Source organism: Talpa europaea (assembly GCF_964194135.1).
Source record: "Talpa europaea genome assembly, chromosome: 1".
Lineage (NCBI taxonomy): Eukaryota > Metazoa > Chordata > Mammalia > Eulipotyphla > Talpidae > Talpa > Talpa europaea.
The window spans coordinates 48,356,470-48,375,716 of NC_140073.1; the positions used below are offsets into that span (position 1 = coordinate 48,356,470).

At 54.3% G+C, this 19,247-nt stretch overlaps 1 protein-coding gene across 1 annotated transcript; it reads right to left on the reverse strand.

Moving 5' to 3' along the window:
* Positions 1-8,207: 8,207 nt before the first annotated feature.
* Positions 8,208-14,249, reverse strand: LRRC32 (leucine rich repeat containing 32; the record flags this gene model as incomplete). The annotated part of the gene is made up of 2 exons (XM_084239776.1): positions 8,208-10,115; positions 14,163-14,249. 2 exons carry the CDS (start codon positions 14,247-14,249, stop codon positions 8,208-8,210), a joined length of 1,995 nt encoding a protein of 664 aa, XP_084095902.1.
* Positions 14,250-19,247: the final 4,998 nt, after the last annotated feature.

Here is a 19,247-nt window from a genome sequence, read left to right on the forward strand (position 1 = left end):
GGTATCGGGATGAATTCTAAAACCAATTACGAGAGTATTGGTATGGAAATAGAGAAATAGCTGAATGAAATATGCAGAGCAGATCCAGAAGTAGACTCCAAATGTGTATATGTGATGAATGACTTTTTAATTATTTAATAAATGGTGCTGGTACAACTACTGTCCATTTGAAAGCAAATAAAATTTGATCCTTATCCAACTTCACTGTAAAAAAAATTACAGATTATTTAAAGATCTCAATGTAAAAACAGAAGACGGGAGGGGAGAAGTTAGGAGACTATATGTGCAGTCTAATGAAACAATCAAATGAAGAAGATAAAAGGATAAGTGAGGCCCTGAGAGAGATTGTAGGGCAAAGTCAATAGATGAATGAGAGATTTGGAAAGTATTTGTTAAAAAAATGCTAGACAAAGTTTAAGGGCTTCAACATACAATGAGGTTTTACAAATCAACAAGAAAAAGTTAACTAGATAGGAAAATGGACAAAGAACAAAACCAGGAAATTCATGGAAGAGTTCATTCAAATAGCCAACAAATGAAAAACTGCCCAGATCTAGCAGTTGAGAAATGCAATTTAAAATAACAATAAGAAAGGAAGGAAGCAGGATGGAGCCGGAAGACCTGGAGGAGGCACGTGGAGCCGAGAGACTCGTGAAGAAACTGCCCTTGCCTTTTTGTCGTGGACTGGGTGACACAGATAATTTTTCCAATTGGAGCTTACGTTCTATTTGGCTCATTTTACTGAATATCATCAGAGGCAAAGATGGCAGAGATCTACACATATTTAAATAATTATGGAAAGAATAAGTAAACAAGAAAAGGTGAAGATTGGGGCATCCCTGGTGGCACAAGGAGTTAAGTCTCAGGACTATGAAACTATTGGCAGCCACTGCAGCAAGAGTTCAATCTCCCGTCAAGGAGCTGACCCGCATGGCACAGCAGACCTCTCCTGTCTCCCCGCTGCTCCCCTCAGCAGTGTACTTCAGCAGATCCGCCTGTTCTGCTCCCCACTTTGTCTCTGGTGAATCCTCTCACCTCCCCGTATCTCTGGCCTACACCCCAGCTCTTATATGCATAAATTAATAAATCTTAAAAAAATAAAATAACAATGAGAGACAACCTTACACCTGTAACTATTGATAGTAGCTGCTTTTCTAAGGATGCACAGCAAAAGACACTCAGAAGTTATTTGTGCAAGTACGAAACATTACTGTGAAAAAACTTTAAAAGTAAGCTTTATTAAAATGATGTATACATGTATATATGTGTGTATTTTATAAAGAGATGTAGAGTCTCACTTCTAAGTACTGACTTGACAGCTACAGGCATACAAACAAGCTGTTTCTGCAGCATGTTTACAATTGCAAGAAAAAGCAACAAAATGAATGTCCATCAACTGGTGAACGACTGAGTAAGTGGAATATTCACACTATGGAATACTAGGTACTGTCAAAAACGAATCAGACTTATACTGATTTTGGGGGGGAATTTCCTTGAAGTATTTTTGAATAAGAAAAGCAAGACGCACAAAAATATAAATAATGCAATGCGGTTTTTATTATACAATGACAGTATTTGCAGACAATTTAAATGCACCTGTCAATGATTTAAAAAATCATACGAATATGTGAATGCTGATACAGATTACCTGGGGTCAAAGGAAAGGGTTGGTGCAAGCTGGCATGGGTGGGACAGAAATGGAAAAGGGAGACAAGCCTATTTCACCTCTCCCCCCAAAATTAAATTAAACAGCAGGGATGTTGGAACTAGACCCTCTTACTTTGCAACCTAACTAGCCTCCTACGCCCACAATTCTTGACTCCTGGGACTCCGACCTTGACTCCTGGGACTCCTTCGACATTATTATATGTGGCTTCCATATTTTTCTCCATGATTCTAGAATGGAGCAGGCATGGCACTGAGGGGGAGGGGAGTCCAGCAGGGCCCCAGTGTAGGCGACTAATTTCAGTGGGCAAAAATGAGTTTCTGGGTCCAGAATGTAGCTCTTGTTGTCCCCAGGCATTTTGCAAGTTCAAGGGAGTGAATGGAAGAGGCTGGAAGGAATATTGTCTTATGCATGCAATGTCCTCTTTCAGTTAGGCTTACAGATTACATCCTTGGAGAGGACTTCTCTGAGCTTGTCCATCTCAATTATGTCTTGTTTTGCTTCCTCAACATAATTTGCTTTGTGTCTTTATCCACATGTGTGTATTTAATGGCTATTTCCTTCAATAAACAATGAGGACCAGGAGGGGAGGGGTCTTGTAAGAACAGCCCCTTAGCGTGTGGAGGCACTTAAGTTGAATTCAGTCATTTTCTTACTCACTTATTCTCTTTTTCATTGACTCACTTTTATTCACTCCTTCATTCCCTTATTCATTCCAGAAACATGTGCTATTGGCCAATGACATTTCCCCTCATCTGAGTCTTCCACTTTCTAGGGTGACTTTTGTTGGGGGAGGTGGGAGTGGGGACATGACTGCAGAATTCCAGGAATGTATCCACAGCTTGAGAGAGCTGGGTGAGTCAAGGGTTCTCCAGAGAAGGGAAGATTCCAGAAGCCTGGAAGGTCAGAGCAAAAGGTGCTGAAGGATCAGAGAGGACGAGTTAGGAATGGGCCGTGACTTCCCACTGCTGGCTCTTGCTCTCGCCTATGTTTTGCCTGGAAGAGCCTCCCCTCATCTTAACATGATGAGATCCCTCCCTTCCTTGCAGGCTAGCACAGATGTCCCCAAAGTCTCCCCTGCTCCTCCAGCTGGAAAGCCGCTCCCTGCTGCAAACAAACTCCCAGAGCACAAAATCTGGACCTCCCAGTGGTGCTGACCACTTCCTGCTTGTGCTTCGGTGCAGCCCCTCCCTCCACCAATAGGCAGTCTTTGTCCATCCATCTTTCTGTCTGACAGATCTCGGGGATCCCTCAAGACCCAGGGTCCAGCACAGAGCAGATGCCGAAGCCACTCAAGCCGAGCATACAAACAACGCTGTGTGTTTCGGGGGCAGTGATGCTGACCCCATTTCACAGATGGGGAAGTGGAGGCAGACAAGTGGCATGACTTGCCCTTGCTCCCAAAGCCAAGTGGTCGCAGCGCCTAGACTCAGCCCTACATGACTGTCCCCCAGAGCCGGCCCCAGACTGTCCTCCAAGCCAGCCCGGTGGGAAGTGGAAGCAGGGTGGGGTGGGGTGGGAGCTGGGTCCTGAGAACCAGCAAGCCAGGAGATTTGGAGTTCCAATGGCCAAGTTCAGGGAAAGCACAGCTGGGGAGGAGCCAAAGTATTTATTGTGCTTGGTCTCTAGCTCCAAACAGAGCTGATGGATGGAGCTGCTCCAGTTCCTATAAACAGCTCCGGCCTCCCGCTCCTCCCTCCGCCCTCCTGTTTTCTGCCACCACAGACCCAGGTTCTCCCAGTGAGAGAAGGGTGGGAAGAGGAAATTAGGAGGGAAAGGAGAAGAGGAGCTAGGACTCCAGGGTCCTAGAGGTGAGAGGGAAGCCGAGGGAGATGGAGGTGAGAAAGGGTCTTTCTTTGCCTCACTTCTGGCCACCACTGCCCCTGCATCCCCTGCACCTCCTCTGTATCCTCTGAACCACTCCATTCTGGGTCTGAGGGTTGGGGGTAATCCCCACAAAAATTTAAGTCCTAGAGGCCTGGGGCCTTTGGGTCAGGAAACTTCCCCTGAGCTCCCCCTGTGTCAACTCACAGGCCCAGGGGACACGGGAAAGGCCCGGGGAGGTCCTCCCTCTGGTGTCAGGAAGCGGATCCCGAGGCTGTGGCCAGGCAACCTGGACTGTGGAGAGCTGGAGGAGGGAAGTCAGGGCAGTCCCCCCAGGGGAGGTGATTAGGCGTTGGTTGATGGAGTTTGGCCTGTGGGCAGGGGGTGTGCTTGAGACATTCCAGGTGGAGGAGGGTCAGGAGGCAAGGTTACACTGGCTCCAGAGTGGGGCAAACCTCGGCTCTGGCACTTTGTAACTGTGGAAACATGAGTCTCGGTTTCTCTCAAATGAGGATGATAACAGAGATCTCTTCAGAGCTTGTTAGAATGAAATACCACCATGCTCCCCGGGGCTCAGCACAGTACCTGCCCACGGTGCTGGGTGATTGCAAGCTTGTGTGGGGCGGCCGTGCGGCCGGGCGGCCGGGCCTCAAGCCTGTGGGCTGAAGGACTGCAGCAGAGAGCAGACAGCAGATCGCAGCCCCAGGGGATGAGAGGTGAGGCACAGATGGGCTGAGGGGCTGCTCCCCTCCCGCACCCCCCCTCCACGAGTCTAGCTCCTCCCAATGTCATGGCAGCTCACTGAATTGAACAAGCTGGTGACATGGCACCTCAGACCTTTTGTGACAGGGGGCCTGCAGGGCCTCCCCCTCCCTGGAATTTGCCGGATGCTCTGATGACCTAGTTGGCAGCTGTGTCCACGTTTGGCTGAAAACAGGAATTTCTGCCTTGCTGGGGGTCTTGGCCAGGTGAATAAACTCCCCTGTTTTCCAGGAAAAGGGGTCAGGGACCTGGTGAGCTCCCAGCTGGGTCAGAGACCTGCAGAGCCCCCAAGATGAGCTAAACCCATGCTTCCACTTGCCCTTAGGCCTTCACTGAGTTCCTACCATGTGCTAGAGAGTTGAGTCGCACCTCCTCTCACCCCCCAACCTCACCCATGAAACAGGCACTGCAAATGTACTTGGGCGAGCAGCAGCTGGGAGCAGTGCTGGGAGGTGAGAGATCACAGACTGGAGAAGGTTGGAGAAATCTCCAGGATGCTTGGGGGGAAAGGGCAGAACATTGCTGAGCTGGGCCTTGAATCTGGGGAGAGGAGGTAGGGAAGTGAAGGCTGGACCCTGTCTAGGTGTCAGGCAGCTGCGAAGGGGAGGTGGGATCACCTGAGGACAGGTACAGGGGGCTGCAAATTGGGAGCAGGAAGCTTGCACTCTAGACTGTGACTCAGAACCCCTTCCCTGGCCCCACCCAGGTGAGGTGGCCCTTGTCCGCTCTCCCAGAGGCTTTGCCCACACCCTCACCCCCCAGCTCCCATCCAGAAAACAGGCATGTCCTTATGCCGCTCCTGGCTCTTCTTCCAAGTTTGACCTTGATGTGCAGTAGGTGGCTCACTGCCACTCAGCTCCAGCCCGGGCAGAGCTTCAGCTCTCTAGCTGGGGAGGCCTCAGGGTGTCAGGCCTGCGCACTCAGCAGGGATGAGGCTGGAGACAGAGAGGTGGGTGTCATCAGAGCAACAGGGCAGTTTGTACAGCAACGAGAATGTGACATTCCCAAGGGAAGAAGGCCTGGGACAGCGTTATGGTGGTCACTGCTCAGGTGGCCTAAGAGGAGTACAGAGAGGACCCTGAAAAGGAGCGGCCTGAGAGGAAGGTGAAAACCACATGTGGGGTACCCTAGATTTAGGGGAGAGTGTACTGAGGGAAGGGGTGGGTGTCAGGGAGAATGGGGGTACAGGGGCCCTCACAGCTGAAGGTCAAGGATGCTCAGTCTAAAAGGGACTGAGTTTGACAAAGGACACTGTGGGTGACCATAGCCAGGGCGAGTGGGGTGTGGAGGGTTGAAGGCAGTGTCGGGGGACAGTGTGGAGGCTTCAGTATGGAGTGGGGAAAGGGAAGCTACTTTGCCAAGAAGTTAGCCCATGAAGTAGGAGCAGGAGGGCCTTTTTACTCTTTTTAAGGTGGACAAGACTGAGCAAAGCTGTAGTCTGGGAGGAGAGGCTGGAGAGAAAGGAGCATGAGGGAGGGGAGTGAGCACCCTGAGGGCACTGCCTCAGAGATGGGGGGGGGCGTGGCACAGAGGAAACACGAGGCCAAGGAGCTGCAGGGCAGGGAGGGGCAGGACAACTGCTGAAAGTCGCTATTTCTCAGCAGTGCTAGTGGGGAGCAGGGCTGGCTGACTGTGGGGGACTGGAGGTGTGGCAGGGAATGTGAGGGTGGCTGAGGCCCCAGGGTCCAGGGTGGTGATGACCCAGCACCTCAGTTTCTCACCTACCATCTCCCCAGCCTGTCATGAGGACTCAAAGGCCATGGCACAAGCAGAGCAGAGCAGGCAGAAGCAGAAGCAATGGCGCCCAGGACCTGAGCAAGGAGGAGGCTGGCAGAACACCTGGTTTCTCCAAAACTGTTTTTAATACATTCATGTGGGTTATACAAAGAGCTGGTCCCGAGGCCTGGGCTGTGGCCTGGTCCCTGCGAGTGAGAGCAGCATCGTATAGTGTTCTCAAAGATCAGGCACGAAGGGGCCACACCTGCCCTCCCAGCCCGAGGAGGAGTGTGTGTGTGTAGTGAGCACCAGAGGTGTGTCCCCACCCAGGACCGGCTCCACCTGGCTGTCCTGCACACCCCAGCTCTGCCACCAACTCCCCGAGTCGTAGGCCCATGCTGGGCCTCAGTTTACTCATCAATAAAATGGAGCAGAGGGAGGGGCGTGTTGATTGTCTGATGTTACTGAGCGCTGTCCTGAGCCAGCCTGCGGGCCAAGAGGGTGAAGACTGAAACGCGGGCTCTTGGGCTGAGCCCAGGGCTTCCTTTCCCCCTGGACAGTCCATGATTTCATGGGCCGGGGTGGGGTCAGTTATCATGATTCAGATCTAAATGGGTTTTTACCATTTTTCTAGGTGAAAAAAAAATCCCTGCAAAATGAGGACCAGAAAGAGGGGTTGGAGCCAGCAGGATCTTAGCACGTGAAGGAAACGGCTCGGGCCCACCCTCCCCCACGCCCCAGGCCCCAATGCCCATTGAGGTCTGAAGTCGCTTTTTTCATGGGCTTCACCACTGCCTCTCTCAGCTTTGTGCACACAGTTATTTTCTTTCTAAGCCTCAGTTTCCCTATTTGTGTAAGGGGGAGGAGGATTCAATGTTCTTAAATACCAGGTTTGACTTAGTGCAGAAAGAATGAGGGACACCAGAGCAAGGAGAGAAAAAGAAGAGTGCTGGTTTGCAAAGGAGGGAATGAGGGAAACTGAGGCAGAGAAGGGGAGAGGCCCTGTGGCTGCCTGTCTCTCTGCCCATCTGGGGAAGAGGAGGTAGAGCAGCAGGTGGGTATGTCCAGCACAGGATGCGCCCAGGCCCTGTTCCAGCTTGTGGGGCCACTTCCTGTCCACCTGCCAGCCTGCAGCCCCCCAGGGGCCAAGCTCAGGCCCTGAGGTCAGCAGGATGTAAGTCTCAATCTCAATTTTGGCATTTCTTAATTGACAGGCCCTGGAAGGAGAATTTGGTTCTTCTGTTGTAAAATGGGAAAAAAATACCAACTTCAGAGAGTTGTCGTGAAGAGGCAGAAGTCTGCTTGGGTTTGTTACAGCTGCCAAGCCTGGTGCAAAACAGAACCAGACACCTAAGCCTCTCATTCCTGCTCATCAGCAGACCGGCGAGGGTGGGGCTAGACTGTAGAGATGGGCCTGGGTGGGTGTTGGGGGCCTGGGGCAGTATTTGGGCCAGTGTGTGCAACGCAAAGGTGCCAGGCAGGGCAAGAGCCTGCCCAGGGTGGGAAGCGTGTGGTCTGTTGCGCACCAAGGCCTTGGATGACAGCTTCTTAACCAGGCCCTGCTGGAGCCGCCGCAGCCTGCCCGCGAACCCTGGATCCAAACATGCTCATGTGGTTTTCGTTCTCTCTTCCAGGCGCAAGTTCTTCATGTTCCAGAAAAGCTGAAAGTCATTATCAGAAGATGGGACAAAGAGTCTGCTTGGAAACGTCTTAGTCAAATCCTTTTGGTCTCATCCCTCCTGTGCCCTGGTCTAGCCGGGATGGGCCTCCCCGCTCTCAGCCCATGGGGGCTGCAGGGCTCTGGAGACTTGGACTTCCACATTCTCTGTGATCACTGCAGGGTTCTGCGACCACCTCCCCACTCAGACTGGGAGATGCTTGAGGGCAGGGGCCCATTTCACCTGTGGGCATTGCCGACATCTCATCCACCAGCGTGCCCAGTGCTTGGAGCAGGGTGTGGCACAAAACGGATGCCTGGTGAGGATCTGTTGATCTGATGGGTCAGCCGTATTCCTGAAGTTGCCCAACTTCTGGCTTTCACAGCTGAACCACATGTGTGCCTGGAAGTGTGTCACCTACTGATGTGGCAGGATGCAGGGAAAGGAAGCACGGGCTGGGGTTCCAGGACCCAGGCTCAGTGTGTGATCTTGGGACAGTCCCTACCCTTCTCTGTGCCTCTGGCTCCTCCACTGACCTCTCGACGGTCTCCGGGCTGAGCTTTCCAGCAGCCTGGGTGTCTCTAGGCTTTGTACTGCTGGCTGAACTTCTGCCGACGGACGCAGCAACAGGTGGCCAGCGTGGTGAGCAGGATGGCGGAGACCAGCGTGAAGGAGAGGATGATGATGAGGTTGACATTCTTGAGCCCCCCCTTCTCACAGTCCTCGGGGCGCACATGGCTCAGGGACACCTCCTCCTGGGAGCCAAAGCGGCAGACCAGATCCTGGGTGGCATCCACGTCCACGCGGCCCCGGTGCAGCTGGGAGGCCAGCCAGCCGTTGCCACAGCAGCTGAGTGGATTCCCCTGCAGGTAGAGGCGCCGGAGGCTGGTCTCCAGCCCTCCCATGGCACTGCCTGGCAGGAGGCTGAAGCTGTTGTTCCTCAGGTCCAGCACCTCCAGGGACACGGCCTGCGTCCAGGCGGGCAGGCGGCTCAGGCGGTTCTCGGCAAGATTGAGCCGCTTGAGGCAGCTGAAGCAGGGCAGGTCGACCTGCAGCATGGCCAGCCCATTGCCCTGCAGGGCCAGGACTTCCAAGGAGGCTTCCAGGCCAGCCAGGGCCCCTGTGTCCACATCTAGCCCAGGGTTGGCAGAGAGGTCCAGCTCGGTCAGGGGGGTGTGCAGGAAGGTCCCCGCACGGAGCACCTCCATCTCATTGTCCACCAGGTTCAGGATGCGGAGGGAGGAGATGCCTGAGAAGGTCACGCAGTCTGAGAGGCCAGGCCCGCTTGGTCCCCCACAGGGCCTGACCCGGTTCCCCTGCAGGTTGAGCTTCTGCAGGCTTGCAAGGCTGGCAAAGGTGAACGGGGGCAGATCCTGCAGGGCATTGTCCTGCAGGAACAGCGTCCTCAGAGACCCCAGGGCTAAGGCGCCCACCTCCAGTGCCTCCAGGGCATTGTGGCTGATGTCCAGGAGCACTAAGCAGGGCAGGGAACCGGCCCGCTGGGCCTCAAAGGCCCGCAAGCAGTTCCGACTGAGGTTCAGGAAGCGCAGGGAGGTCAGGTGCTCAAGAAAGCCCTCCGGGAGGAGCTCGATTTCATTGTAGCTCAAATCCAGGTTCAAGAGCTGGGAGTGGGGGTGGGTGCTGGCATTCCAGCTGGGGTTTGGAAGGGGCAAGGCTGACCAGCCCTCAGAAGGTGCATGGATGCCCTCGCCTCCCAGAGGAGGTCCTGCAGGGAGCCGGATGAGGTTGTTGGACACATTCAGGTAGATGAGTCTGGGGAGGGCAGCCAGGTCAGGGAAGTGCAGCAGTTTGTTCTCCCGCAGGTCCAGCCAGGCCAGCTGGTACTCAGCCTGCGGCTCCGGGGGTGCCATCTGAAAGGCCTCGATACTGTTGCAGCTCAGGTCCAGCACCCGCAGCTGCTGGAGGCTGAAATCAGAGATGCAGGTGAGAGAGTTCCTGGAGAGATTGAGGTGGGCCAGGCGAGGCAGGTCCTCGAAAGCACCGTCCTCGATGTCCATCAGCACATTGCTGTGCAGGTCCAGCTGCTCCAGCAAGGGCGTGCCCCTGAAGGTGTGGCGGGTCAGGCGGGTTAGACTGTTCTCTGCCAGTGAGAGGGTGCACAGGACAGGAGCCTCCCCCAGCAGCGGCTCCACCAGGTCACTGTACAAGCTGTTCCCAGACAGGTCCAGGGACATCAAGCTCGGCAGATGACCTAGACCAGGGGTGCTCAGCGAGGTGCCCACCCCCAGGCAGTTATGGGCCAGGTTGAGGTGCTCCAGATGGAGCAGGGCCTCGAAGACACCAGGCTGAAAGAAGCTGATCTCGTTGCTGCTCAGGTCCAGGTGACGAAGCTCTGTGTAGAAGCCCAGGGGTGAGGTCAGGATGCCCCGCAGCTGATTTCCAGACATGTCCAGGGCCTTGATGTCCAGTGGGAGCACTGAGGGGACCTGGAGCAGACCAAGGCCCTGGCACAAGGCCTCCTTGTCCACCTGGGGAGGCAGGGAGAACAGCAGGCATTAGAGGTGCAATAAGGGTAGAACCAGACTTGGTCCTCTAGGGAGGATGACTTGATTTTCTGTCAGGCTTGATTAGGCTTTTCTTCTGAGCTCCCAGCATATCTCACATTCCTAGTCACCCCAGCCTAGTCATGTCTGAATGACCTCCAGACATCCTCTCATGCCTGGAGGGCCCCCATCCCACTCCCTGCCCCTATCTCTGGGACCCAGTTCAGTATGGGGCATCAAGGAAGACCCAAAGAAGCTTTGATGAGTAGGTGGATAGAAGTAGAAGGACCAACAAACTAACAAAAAGACCTGTACTGAGTATTTTACAGGAAGCTGAGCCATGTATCACCTAGAATGATCCAGGGCCAGTGAGCAGCAGAGCCAAGCCGGGCCCCTGGCTGCCTTCCTTGGGCCCATACAGTTAGATTTAGCCAGCTGGTGTCAGGCTATAAACTACTTTGGGAGAAATGTTTCTGAAAGGGAAAAATGAAATTTGCACCCCTGTCATCAGTTTTTATTTTGGCCTCCCACCCAGCCCTCATTTAAGCCTTCATTCCATGGGCAGAATTCCGGGCACCAGCGCTTCCTCACTGATGCGCCCCAGATGTGACCTCCTTTCTGCTGTTGCTCCCCTCCACCACCCCCTTCGGTGGCCTCGCTGCTCATGGTCCAGTCTAGATCAGTCCCTGGAGAGGGGAGTGAGTCTAAGGGGCAGGGGAAGAGAGGGCCAGGGTCCCCACCCACAGTCTTTGATGGCATAACTGATTTTTCTGTGCGAGCCCCATCGATCATTTACCACTCTGATTACTTATCTAGAACATAACTCATCCTTCTCCAGCACCTACTCTGCATTTTATAGTTTATTGAGACTTCTAGGCCCACTGTCTCAGTGAATCCTCGCCATAGCCTGCCCATCAAACATGATCAACCCTATTTATAGGAAGCCCAGCTCAGAGAGGGGAAGAGAGGTTGAGGATTGCAGCTTCTAAATGGTGAGCAACAGGGCTGGGATGGAACCCCGATGTTTTAACAACCAAAGGCTCCATTCTTGTCTTCCCACCATGTGTGACTTCTGTGCAAACGCAGTTTTTCTCTCGCCTTCCCCAGGACCCCAGGAGCCTCAGGCTTTGCCAGTGAAAGGTCTAATTTCCACAACCTCCCAGCTCAGTTCCACTCCCGCTTAGGCCTCTCTGTTTGCACTGCCCCTTTCATGCTCACCTACCAATCAAATGCCTGGCAACTGCAAAACCCCACTCTGACATGCTGCCGCCTGCTTAAAACTCTGTAGCACAAAGTCCAGGACCTTCAGCAGGGCGGTATAGTGTTTGTGGCGCCTGCCAACCTGTCCCGTCTCCTTCTAAACCACTGCAGCAACCAATGTCCACCTTGCCCTCCCACACCCGCCTCTGGGTCTCCTCCTTGCTGTTCCCTGTGCTGGTTATGCCATTCTCACTAGATCTGCAGAGAGAACATCTGTATGCTGAGCTCTGGGTCTCCTCCTCCAGGAAGTATTCCCTGACTGCCACTGGGCAGGTCATTTCCACTGGGGCGTCCTCCTTCAGAGCCTCAGCCACTGAATTGTGATGCCTGTGTGGGGACCTGCTACACAGTAATCTCAGAGCAAACAGGACTGGCGTGACTGAAGTGGATGCTTGAAACTGGCCCACAGAAAGTGCTCAGAAAACTTTATTAATGATTGGAAAAAGTCACAGGCATCACCCGCTTAGTTAAGGTCTGAAGGATCGACTCAGTCACCTTTCTAAGAGGAAGACATGGGATTATCCAAATATCTACACTGGAGTCAAAGGCCATTAGAGCAAAAAGATGGGGAGATTGAGTCTGAAGATGGCAATGACCTGTATAAGGTCACAGGGAGTGAGCGGCTAAGCCAGTGGGGCAAACACCAGCCTGGGTCTTCCCAGCCTAGCCCAGCTTCCCACTTCATCCCCAGAGCCCCAAGTGCAGGGGTGAAGGCAGGAGGGGGACAGAAATGCCCTTCCTCCCATATCCTCACTGGTGCCCCTGCTCAGGCATCTGCGTGACTCTTCCTATTCAGTGCAGCACAACGGCTGACACTCCAGGGGAGGTTGCTGCATGGAGTTTTGAGACCCGGGCAGATCTATTGTATCCCTATTGTTGGGTACCGCTGTATTGTTGAGTACCCATGTAAACAGGAAATCTACCCCAACAAACTTGCCAGTCCTGCCTGGCTCCTGCCTCCTTCATCTGTCCCGATCTCTCTGCCAACTGGAACCACTAGGTAACACGCTTTCAGTCCTAGCCTCAGCTTCCCAGACCATCCTGACTGACGCAGTGTCGCCGGTCTCCCGGAGCACCAGCTCTGGGCCAGGCTTGGTCTGTGCATAGATGATGAGGCTCATTTCATCCTCCCAGGAACTATTTATTCCATCAGACCCTCAAAGAAAAATGAAGTTCAAGGGGGGAGGCTATTATAAATCAGATAGCCAGAGACTCAAAAGTATCACTGCAAACCTATGCTTGCCAGTGCCAGCCAAGTTCTGACCATAGGCTCGCAGCTGGATGGGCTCCCGGGTTGAGTCCTTCGTGGACACCATTTCCTGGGCACTTACTTGGGGTGGATAAGATATATGCTTCACACTGTACCCCTTGTGCAAATGCACACCTTGTTTCACCTCTGGGTATGCAAATGTTCCCTGGGGTACCAGGCCCTGAGAGTTGAGCTGGGATACAAGTGGGTCAAACCCAGAGTCTAAGATCTACTCTCAGCCCAGGTGCCAGGTACCCCTGCCACAGACCTAGAGAGGCTGCTTTGGGCAGGGTTGTGGTGGGCTGCCTAGGAGGGAGCCGGAAGGCCAGGGAAGCTCTCGGAGCTGCATTCAATGGCCCTCCTGCTCCCTGGGCTCCAAACTCCCAGCATGACTACTTATAACCAGGCCCGGTACTTCTCACAACTTGCTGCCTACTCTCTCTGGAATGCCAGGAGGTAACTGTCCAGCACTTTTTTAAATAGGGAGAAGGACTCGCCACCCCATTCCCTTTTTGCCACCTGCATGCAGAAAAGAGCAGGGAAGGAAGAGTCTCCGGCAAAGGACAGACAGCATGAGCCCAGGGGTGCCGGGTCAAATCCTGCCTCTACTACTTCCTATGTGTATGACCTGGGGGGCCACATCACTTCTCTTGGGTTCAGTTCACCTAGCCGAAAAGAGGTTTTCTGGACAGGGTAAAGTGAGAGGGAGCCCTTAGTACAGTGTGGCACCCCAAGAGCCCTCTGCATATGGCAATCTCTTTTTACTACTTTGAAAATCTCCATAGCTGCAGAGTATGTTGATTTTTCCATGGTAGCTCTGATAGTCGAGAGCAAGCTTTCCTGTCTGTGGTCTCATTTGCCAGGAGTCAAAGCTCATCCAGCTTCCCTCTGCCTGTGGGTGGCCCGGGCCTTTGCTCCCAGCCTGTCTCCCCAAGTAGAATTTGGGATGGCAAGTGGTGCCATCCAAAGCCCTCTCCACCTCATAGTTTGGAGTTTGGGAATCCCAGAGGGGCCGTGGGGGCAAGAAGTGAGATGGCAACAGCAGGAACTGCAACCCCCAAGGGAGGCTGCGGGCCCCTGGCTGCCAGCTCTTCAGCCTCCAGAAGCACCTGCCCCTCCTGTGTTATGTCAAGAGCTTCCAGGCCCAGGTCCAAGTCTGCTGCTGGAGGGCCCAGTCCAAGCTCCAGCCTTGACCTCAGTGACTGCCCAGGCCTCCCTCTCCCCTGAACCCTGCAGGGGCAGAGCAACTTCAGGATGGTCTCCCTGACTCAGGGCAGGAAAAAGGAACAGAAATAAAACAAACCTGGTACCTACTTTCAAGAAGTTTTTGGTCTGGCAGGTAAGAGAGGCTTAGACCCATCACCAACTACCGCACATGCCCAGTTTTGAGAAAGAGGGCAGCTTAGCACTTTAGAAACCCAGGGAAAGGAGCAAATAGAATCAGTTCAACCTAGAGGGGTCACAGAGGCTCCCTAGAGGAGTAATGAGTGAGGTGCTTACCCTGCCTGGGCAGGGCTTCTTACCATCTTACAGGGCATCTTGTCTCGGTGTTGGGAGGTAGCCAGGCCCAGAGTCAGCACAGCCAGGAGCTGCAGGGTCCGGTGGCTCATGGCTCTGTATAGAAGACAGGGTGGAAGGATCGAGAACACGGTCAGATCACTGTCTCCTTCCCACTACCATTCCCCCTCCCCCCCAACCCTTCCCCCCCAGCCCCCCCCACCGTTGGCATCTGCCATCAGGGACCCCCAGATCACAGTTGGAGCTGGGATAGAGGTTCTGTGGATATAGCAAGGAGCGGGGTGAGAAGTGGGGCCGTAGCCCACCACAAAGGGCTTCCAATGTCAATCCAATTTGCTAAGCCACTTCTCTGGGTGCAGGAGTTGTTCAACAGCAGCTGAAGTAGTCAGATTCGGATTTCAAAAGACCCCACCTGGGGGAAGACAGCCTGGAGGTGAGGAGTAGGAGCAGAAAGAACCTATGTCTGCTCTGAGCCAAGCTCAGGGCTGGGGTAAGGTGATGTGGGGAGCTGGGCCTCTGGATCCACTTCCACCCAGGTCATAAGCAGGTCCCCCATCCCTGGGCCCCAAACGGAATTCCTTAATTCCCCCACCCTGGACTTTTATTTTGCCCTTTTTCTTTTGATTTTCTGATACTGGAGTCCCTGCCATTGTTTGAAGGCTGGGCCCAGAGCACTGACAGGAAGCCCGCCAGGAGGCCAGCCCTGCCCCCAGGACTGCTACCCTGGACTTCCCCAGGAGCAGGTGGCCGGGCCCATTACTTTCACTTAAACCTCAGGCATCACGCAGGGGACACCAAGGCCTGCTGGTTCAGCCCTTCTCCCAGAGGTGGGGTTTAGAAGGACCACAGAGACCTCAGCAGGGTGAATCCTAGTGCTGGTAGGGGCTTCCTAACTGAGGACCTGGGTTAAGTGTCAGGAACACACAGATCGATCCATCAATTTCATTCATTCATTCCTATCTTTATTCCTGGTTCTGCGTTGGGAAGTGAGAACACATTCACTGAAAACGATCATAAAACCTATACTGTAACAAGGAGGGGCACATAAAGCCCTCAGGAGCACTGGGCTCTTTTCTCTCCTCCCTGGCTGCCCCTCTCACCTCCTCTTAACCTGCCATGTGACCTCGAGCATGTTACTTCACCTCACTGAGCCTCAGTCTCCTCTTCTGAGGTTAATGCCACCTCACCAAGTTTGTTAAAGATCAAATGAAGTATGTTCTATGACAGTGCAACTGACAGGACATTAATTATACACCACTCACCCTCCCCGATATTTTACTTGCGTTCACGCAATCTTCACAATGATTCCATGATTCGGTTCTATGATCCCCATTCTCACTGTGCAGACGGGGAAGCTGAGGCTCGGAGACATTAAAGAACATGCAAGGTCACACAGCTAGCAAGTGGCAGGCACAGGCAGTCTGGCTCCTGGGTCTGTGCCCTTAACCTCTACATTATAAGGTCTCCAGAGGTGCTCAATAGGTGAGCACTGAGTTGTGACTCTGAAGAATATTTTAGAAGAGGCACTTATAGGACCTTTGAGGACTGACTGTTGGAACCCACTGGCATCTTTGGTGATAAATTTTAAATGCAGATAGCTCTGCTCTGACATCCTTCCTTGCTCCAACATGCAAGGGCCACAGTAGTGGCTTTTAAACCCTACTCCCTGAGTTCCCCCCAGGGTCATGCTAACCCCGTCCTGCTGCTCACAGCTGCTTTCCACTCACCTGCATTACAGGTTGGGCTTTCACAGGAAATTTTGCTCTGCTGTTTAAAAACCAAAACATCACCGCCCGTCTGAAAGTTAGTGTACTCAGAATCAGGTACTAGTCTCAGTGGAAGCTTCGGGGCCGGTACTTCTTTCCATTCCGGCACTTCTTTCCATTTCGTCTCCCACTCTGGGTTCCAAATACCTCGGGTAATTTTCAGTCCCTGACCAACCTTTCACTGCCCCAAACCTCCACCTTCTCCTCTTTCTTGTGCTGGAAACATCCTCATGTTTTGGGTCTCAGCTTATATGTTACCTCCTCCAAGAAGTCTTCCTTGGTTCCCTAAGTCTGGTCTATACATGGCCCTTCCTATTAGCTCTCCCATGTCCCAGAGCCCCCATTGAGCACATGGAGCTGGGCACCATGGCTTGTCTCCGACTCTTCTCTCCTATGCGAAGCACCCCTAGAGCAGAGGGGCTCACTCTCTGGAATTCATCTCACACCACAGAGGAGGTCAGAGGATGCCCTGGGAATGGATAGGAGGAGTCTGGTGCTGTCGACTCCCTTTTCCTTCCTGCCACATTCCTTCTCCCCATCAGGGGGTTCTTTCTGCTCTCCCTGAAAAACAGCCCAGATCTGCCTACCTCCCCCCCCCCCCCCCCCCCGCCCCGTCTTCCTTCACTGTCTGAGGCACCACCACGATTCTGAGCTTCCACCACAGCAACACCCTGACCTCTCACAGTCTATCCTACACAGAGCAGCCTGCGTGATGTCTTTACGTCAACTCTAAATCAAGGACCTGATCATGAATCTCTACTGCTTGAAAGCTTCCGCAAAAACCCAAGCTTCACACAATTGCCTCCCTGATTCCATCTATCATTTTCTGTTGCCTCACCAATTCCAGCTTTCTCACTGTTCCGCAGACACAGCAAGTGCATTCCTGCCTCAGGGCCTTTGCCCTGCGGCTCCTTCCACTGGGAATGCTCTTCCCCAGATCCTCACATGTTTTATCACTTTCCTGGCATTGGTAATTTCCTGATGATTTCTTATTCTGTGAGAACAGGAGTATTAAGCAGGTTCTCACTAAGCTCTACAGTGGGCTGGTGGTGAGTGCGAGGTGAAGGCATGGATGGGCCTGGATTTAGTACTGGACCGGAGGCAATACTTTCTCCTCTTCTTCCTGCCAGATCCCACCCAGCTCCCAAAGCAGGCATCTGCAGATCCAGCAGGGACCAACCTTCTTGTACCCAGAATTTGCCCTGGCAGCTGACAGGACGAGGCCCCTCAGCAGTGGGCACCCATTGGCAGTGCCCAAGACACTGTGGGTAGCATTGAAAGGCAAGAAGGAGAACTGGAGTAACGCAGAGACAGTTCACATCCAGCCTCTACAGCTCGCCAGCCTGGAGCTGTTCCCTTAATCTGTCAGTGCCTCAGTGTCTCATTTGTGAGCCAGTAGCCTGGTTCAGGTTCTGCCACTGGCCACCCTCAACCATTGTGGTGGTTAAGCTGAGAGTCCGTGAATGTGTCCTGGACACGTGTTGTCTTTCCCAACTGGGGCAGCGACCCACAGGGCCGAGCAGCCCATGTGAGGCATGCTGAGGAGGGGAGCCCAGGCCTGCAGACAGGGGGCTCAGGCAAGAGTAGGCAAGTAATATCTCAGGACTCTGGCTGGGAAGAGAGGCATACAAAAAAGGGGTGTGTGTGTGTGTGTGTGTGTGTGTGTGTGTGAGAGAGAGACAAAGAGAGAAGGGGGAGGGAGGGAGGGAGAAAAGGAGAGCGGGAGAAAGGAGAGAGAAATATGGGATGGGGGACAGTGTCTACAATTATCATAAGCCCATTTGTACCATTTAAGGGTGTTGGACACGCTTTGAAATGCTTGCCCTATATTATCTCATTTAATTTCCACAACAATCCAATTAAATAATTACTATAGTTTCCACTTTATAGATGAGAAATCTGAAGTTACTGACCCAATAGTTACCCAGTTCAGAGTGTTTTGGGATTTAGCCCAGGTCCACATGACCCAAATACTGTGTTTTTTCTAGCAGGTGCTAAGTAAGCTGCCTGCCCTGTAGAGTAGAGAAACGTCTACAATTTACAGGAAGAAAATGAGGCTCAGAGAGGTGACTTACCCAAAGTCACACGAGGCAGTAAATAGCATTCCGGATCAGAACACAGTCCATCTGCCTCCAAAGGAAATGGTAGGAAGTGGTTCCACCACATCAGGCCAACATCTCCCTCCTGGCTCTCCAAGCCCCCTTCACCCCCAGCAGGCACACAAGCAGGCAGCCTCCCAGGGCTGGGCTCTGAGGTGCTGCTCTCCCTCCTCTCAGCCCCATCCCTGGCCAGCGGATGCTGCGAAGGGCGCTGTGAATCACCAAGGGCAAGTCCCATCTGGAGACATGTGCATCCCACGGGGGAATTAGACCAGAACCCAAAGGAATGTAGCTGTGATGGTGGAATTTCAGGCAGCTCGGGTGGGGGTGGGGGTCCCTCAGCCACCCCCCCACCCATGAAGAAGGCTGACTTCCGAGGTTCTAGGACAGGTGGGTGCCCCCACTCCGTGCCACAGGCAGGCTGTCCGGGGCGTGGGGTGGGACGCCAATCCCAGGCCAGGGTCAGAGGGTGGCAGGAGCCCTGGGTTCAAATCCTCTTCTGCCCACCTAGCTGCGGGTCCCGGGCAAATGCCAGTGTTTCTGCCCGTGTTCCCCCATCTGTCAGACGGGGCGGCCAGCCCGCTCCCTCTGCGGGGACGAGGCTCGGGGCCAGCAGGCGCGCAGACCTCTCCGGGCCAGGGCGGGTCCACCCGGCTCCACGCGCGGAGTAGGGGCGGCTGGGCCGGGACTGGGGGGTGGGCGCGCTGCACCCTCATGAATTAGCCCTAGCCCCGCCGGGGCTCTGCGCGCGCGGAGAGCGGGGTGGGGCTGGGAAAGTGGGGCGCGGGACTGGGGTCCCCCGGGTCGGGTCAGCCTGGCCAGCCGGCGGCTCCTACCTGGCTCAGCGCGGCTGCCGCTCCGCTCCCGAACAGCACCGGCACATTTTGCGCAAACCCGCCCGCGCCCAAGTCCCACCCCGCGCCAGACCCCGGGGTCCCCGCGGAGGAGGCTCGCGGCCGCGCCACTGCCCCACGGGAGCCCGACCCGCGAGGGGGCGGCGCGGGCTCCGATTTAAACCCCGATGCCGCGACCCGCCCCACCACGCCCCCGGCCCGGCGCGGGGTCCTAGCGCCCGCACGGCGCGCCCCGCAGACGCGGGTTATCTGAACCCCGGGGGTGGGGGAGCATCTTCTTCACGCTGGATCCCCGCTGGGAAGGCGGGGTGGGAGGCCCGGGGGAGCGCGCCGGAGGGAGAGGGGTCGCTGAGAAGTGGGGTGCCAGCGCG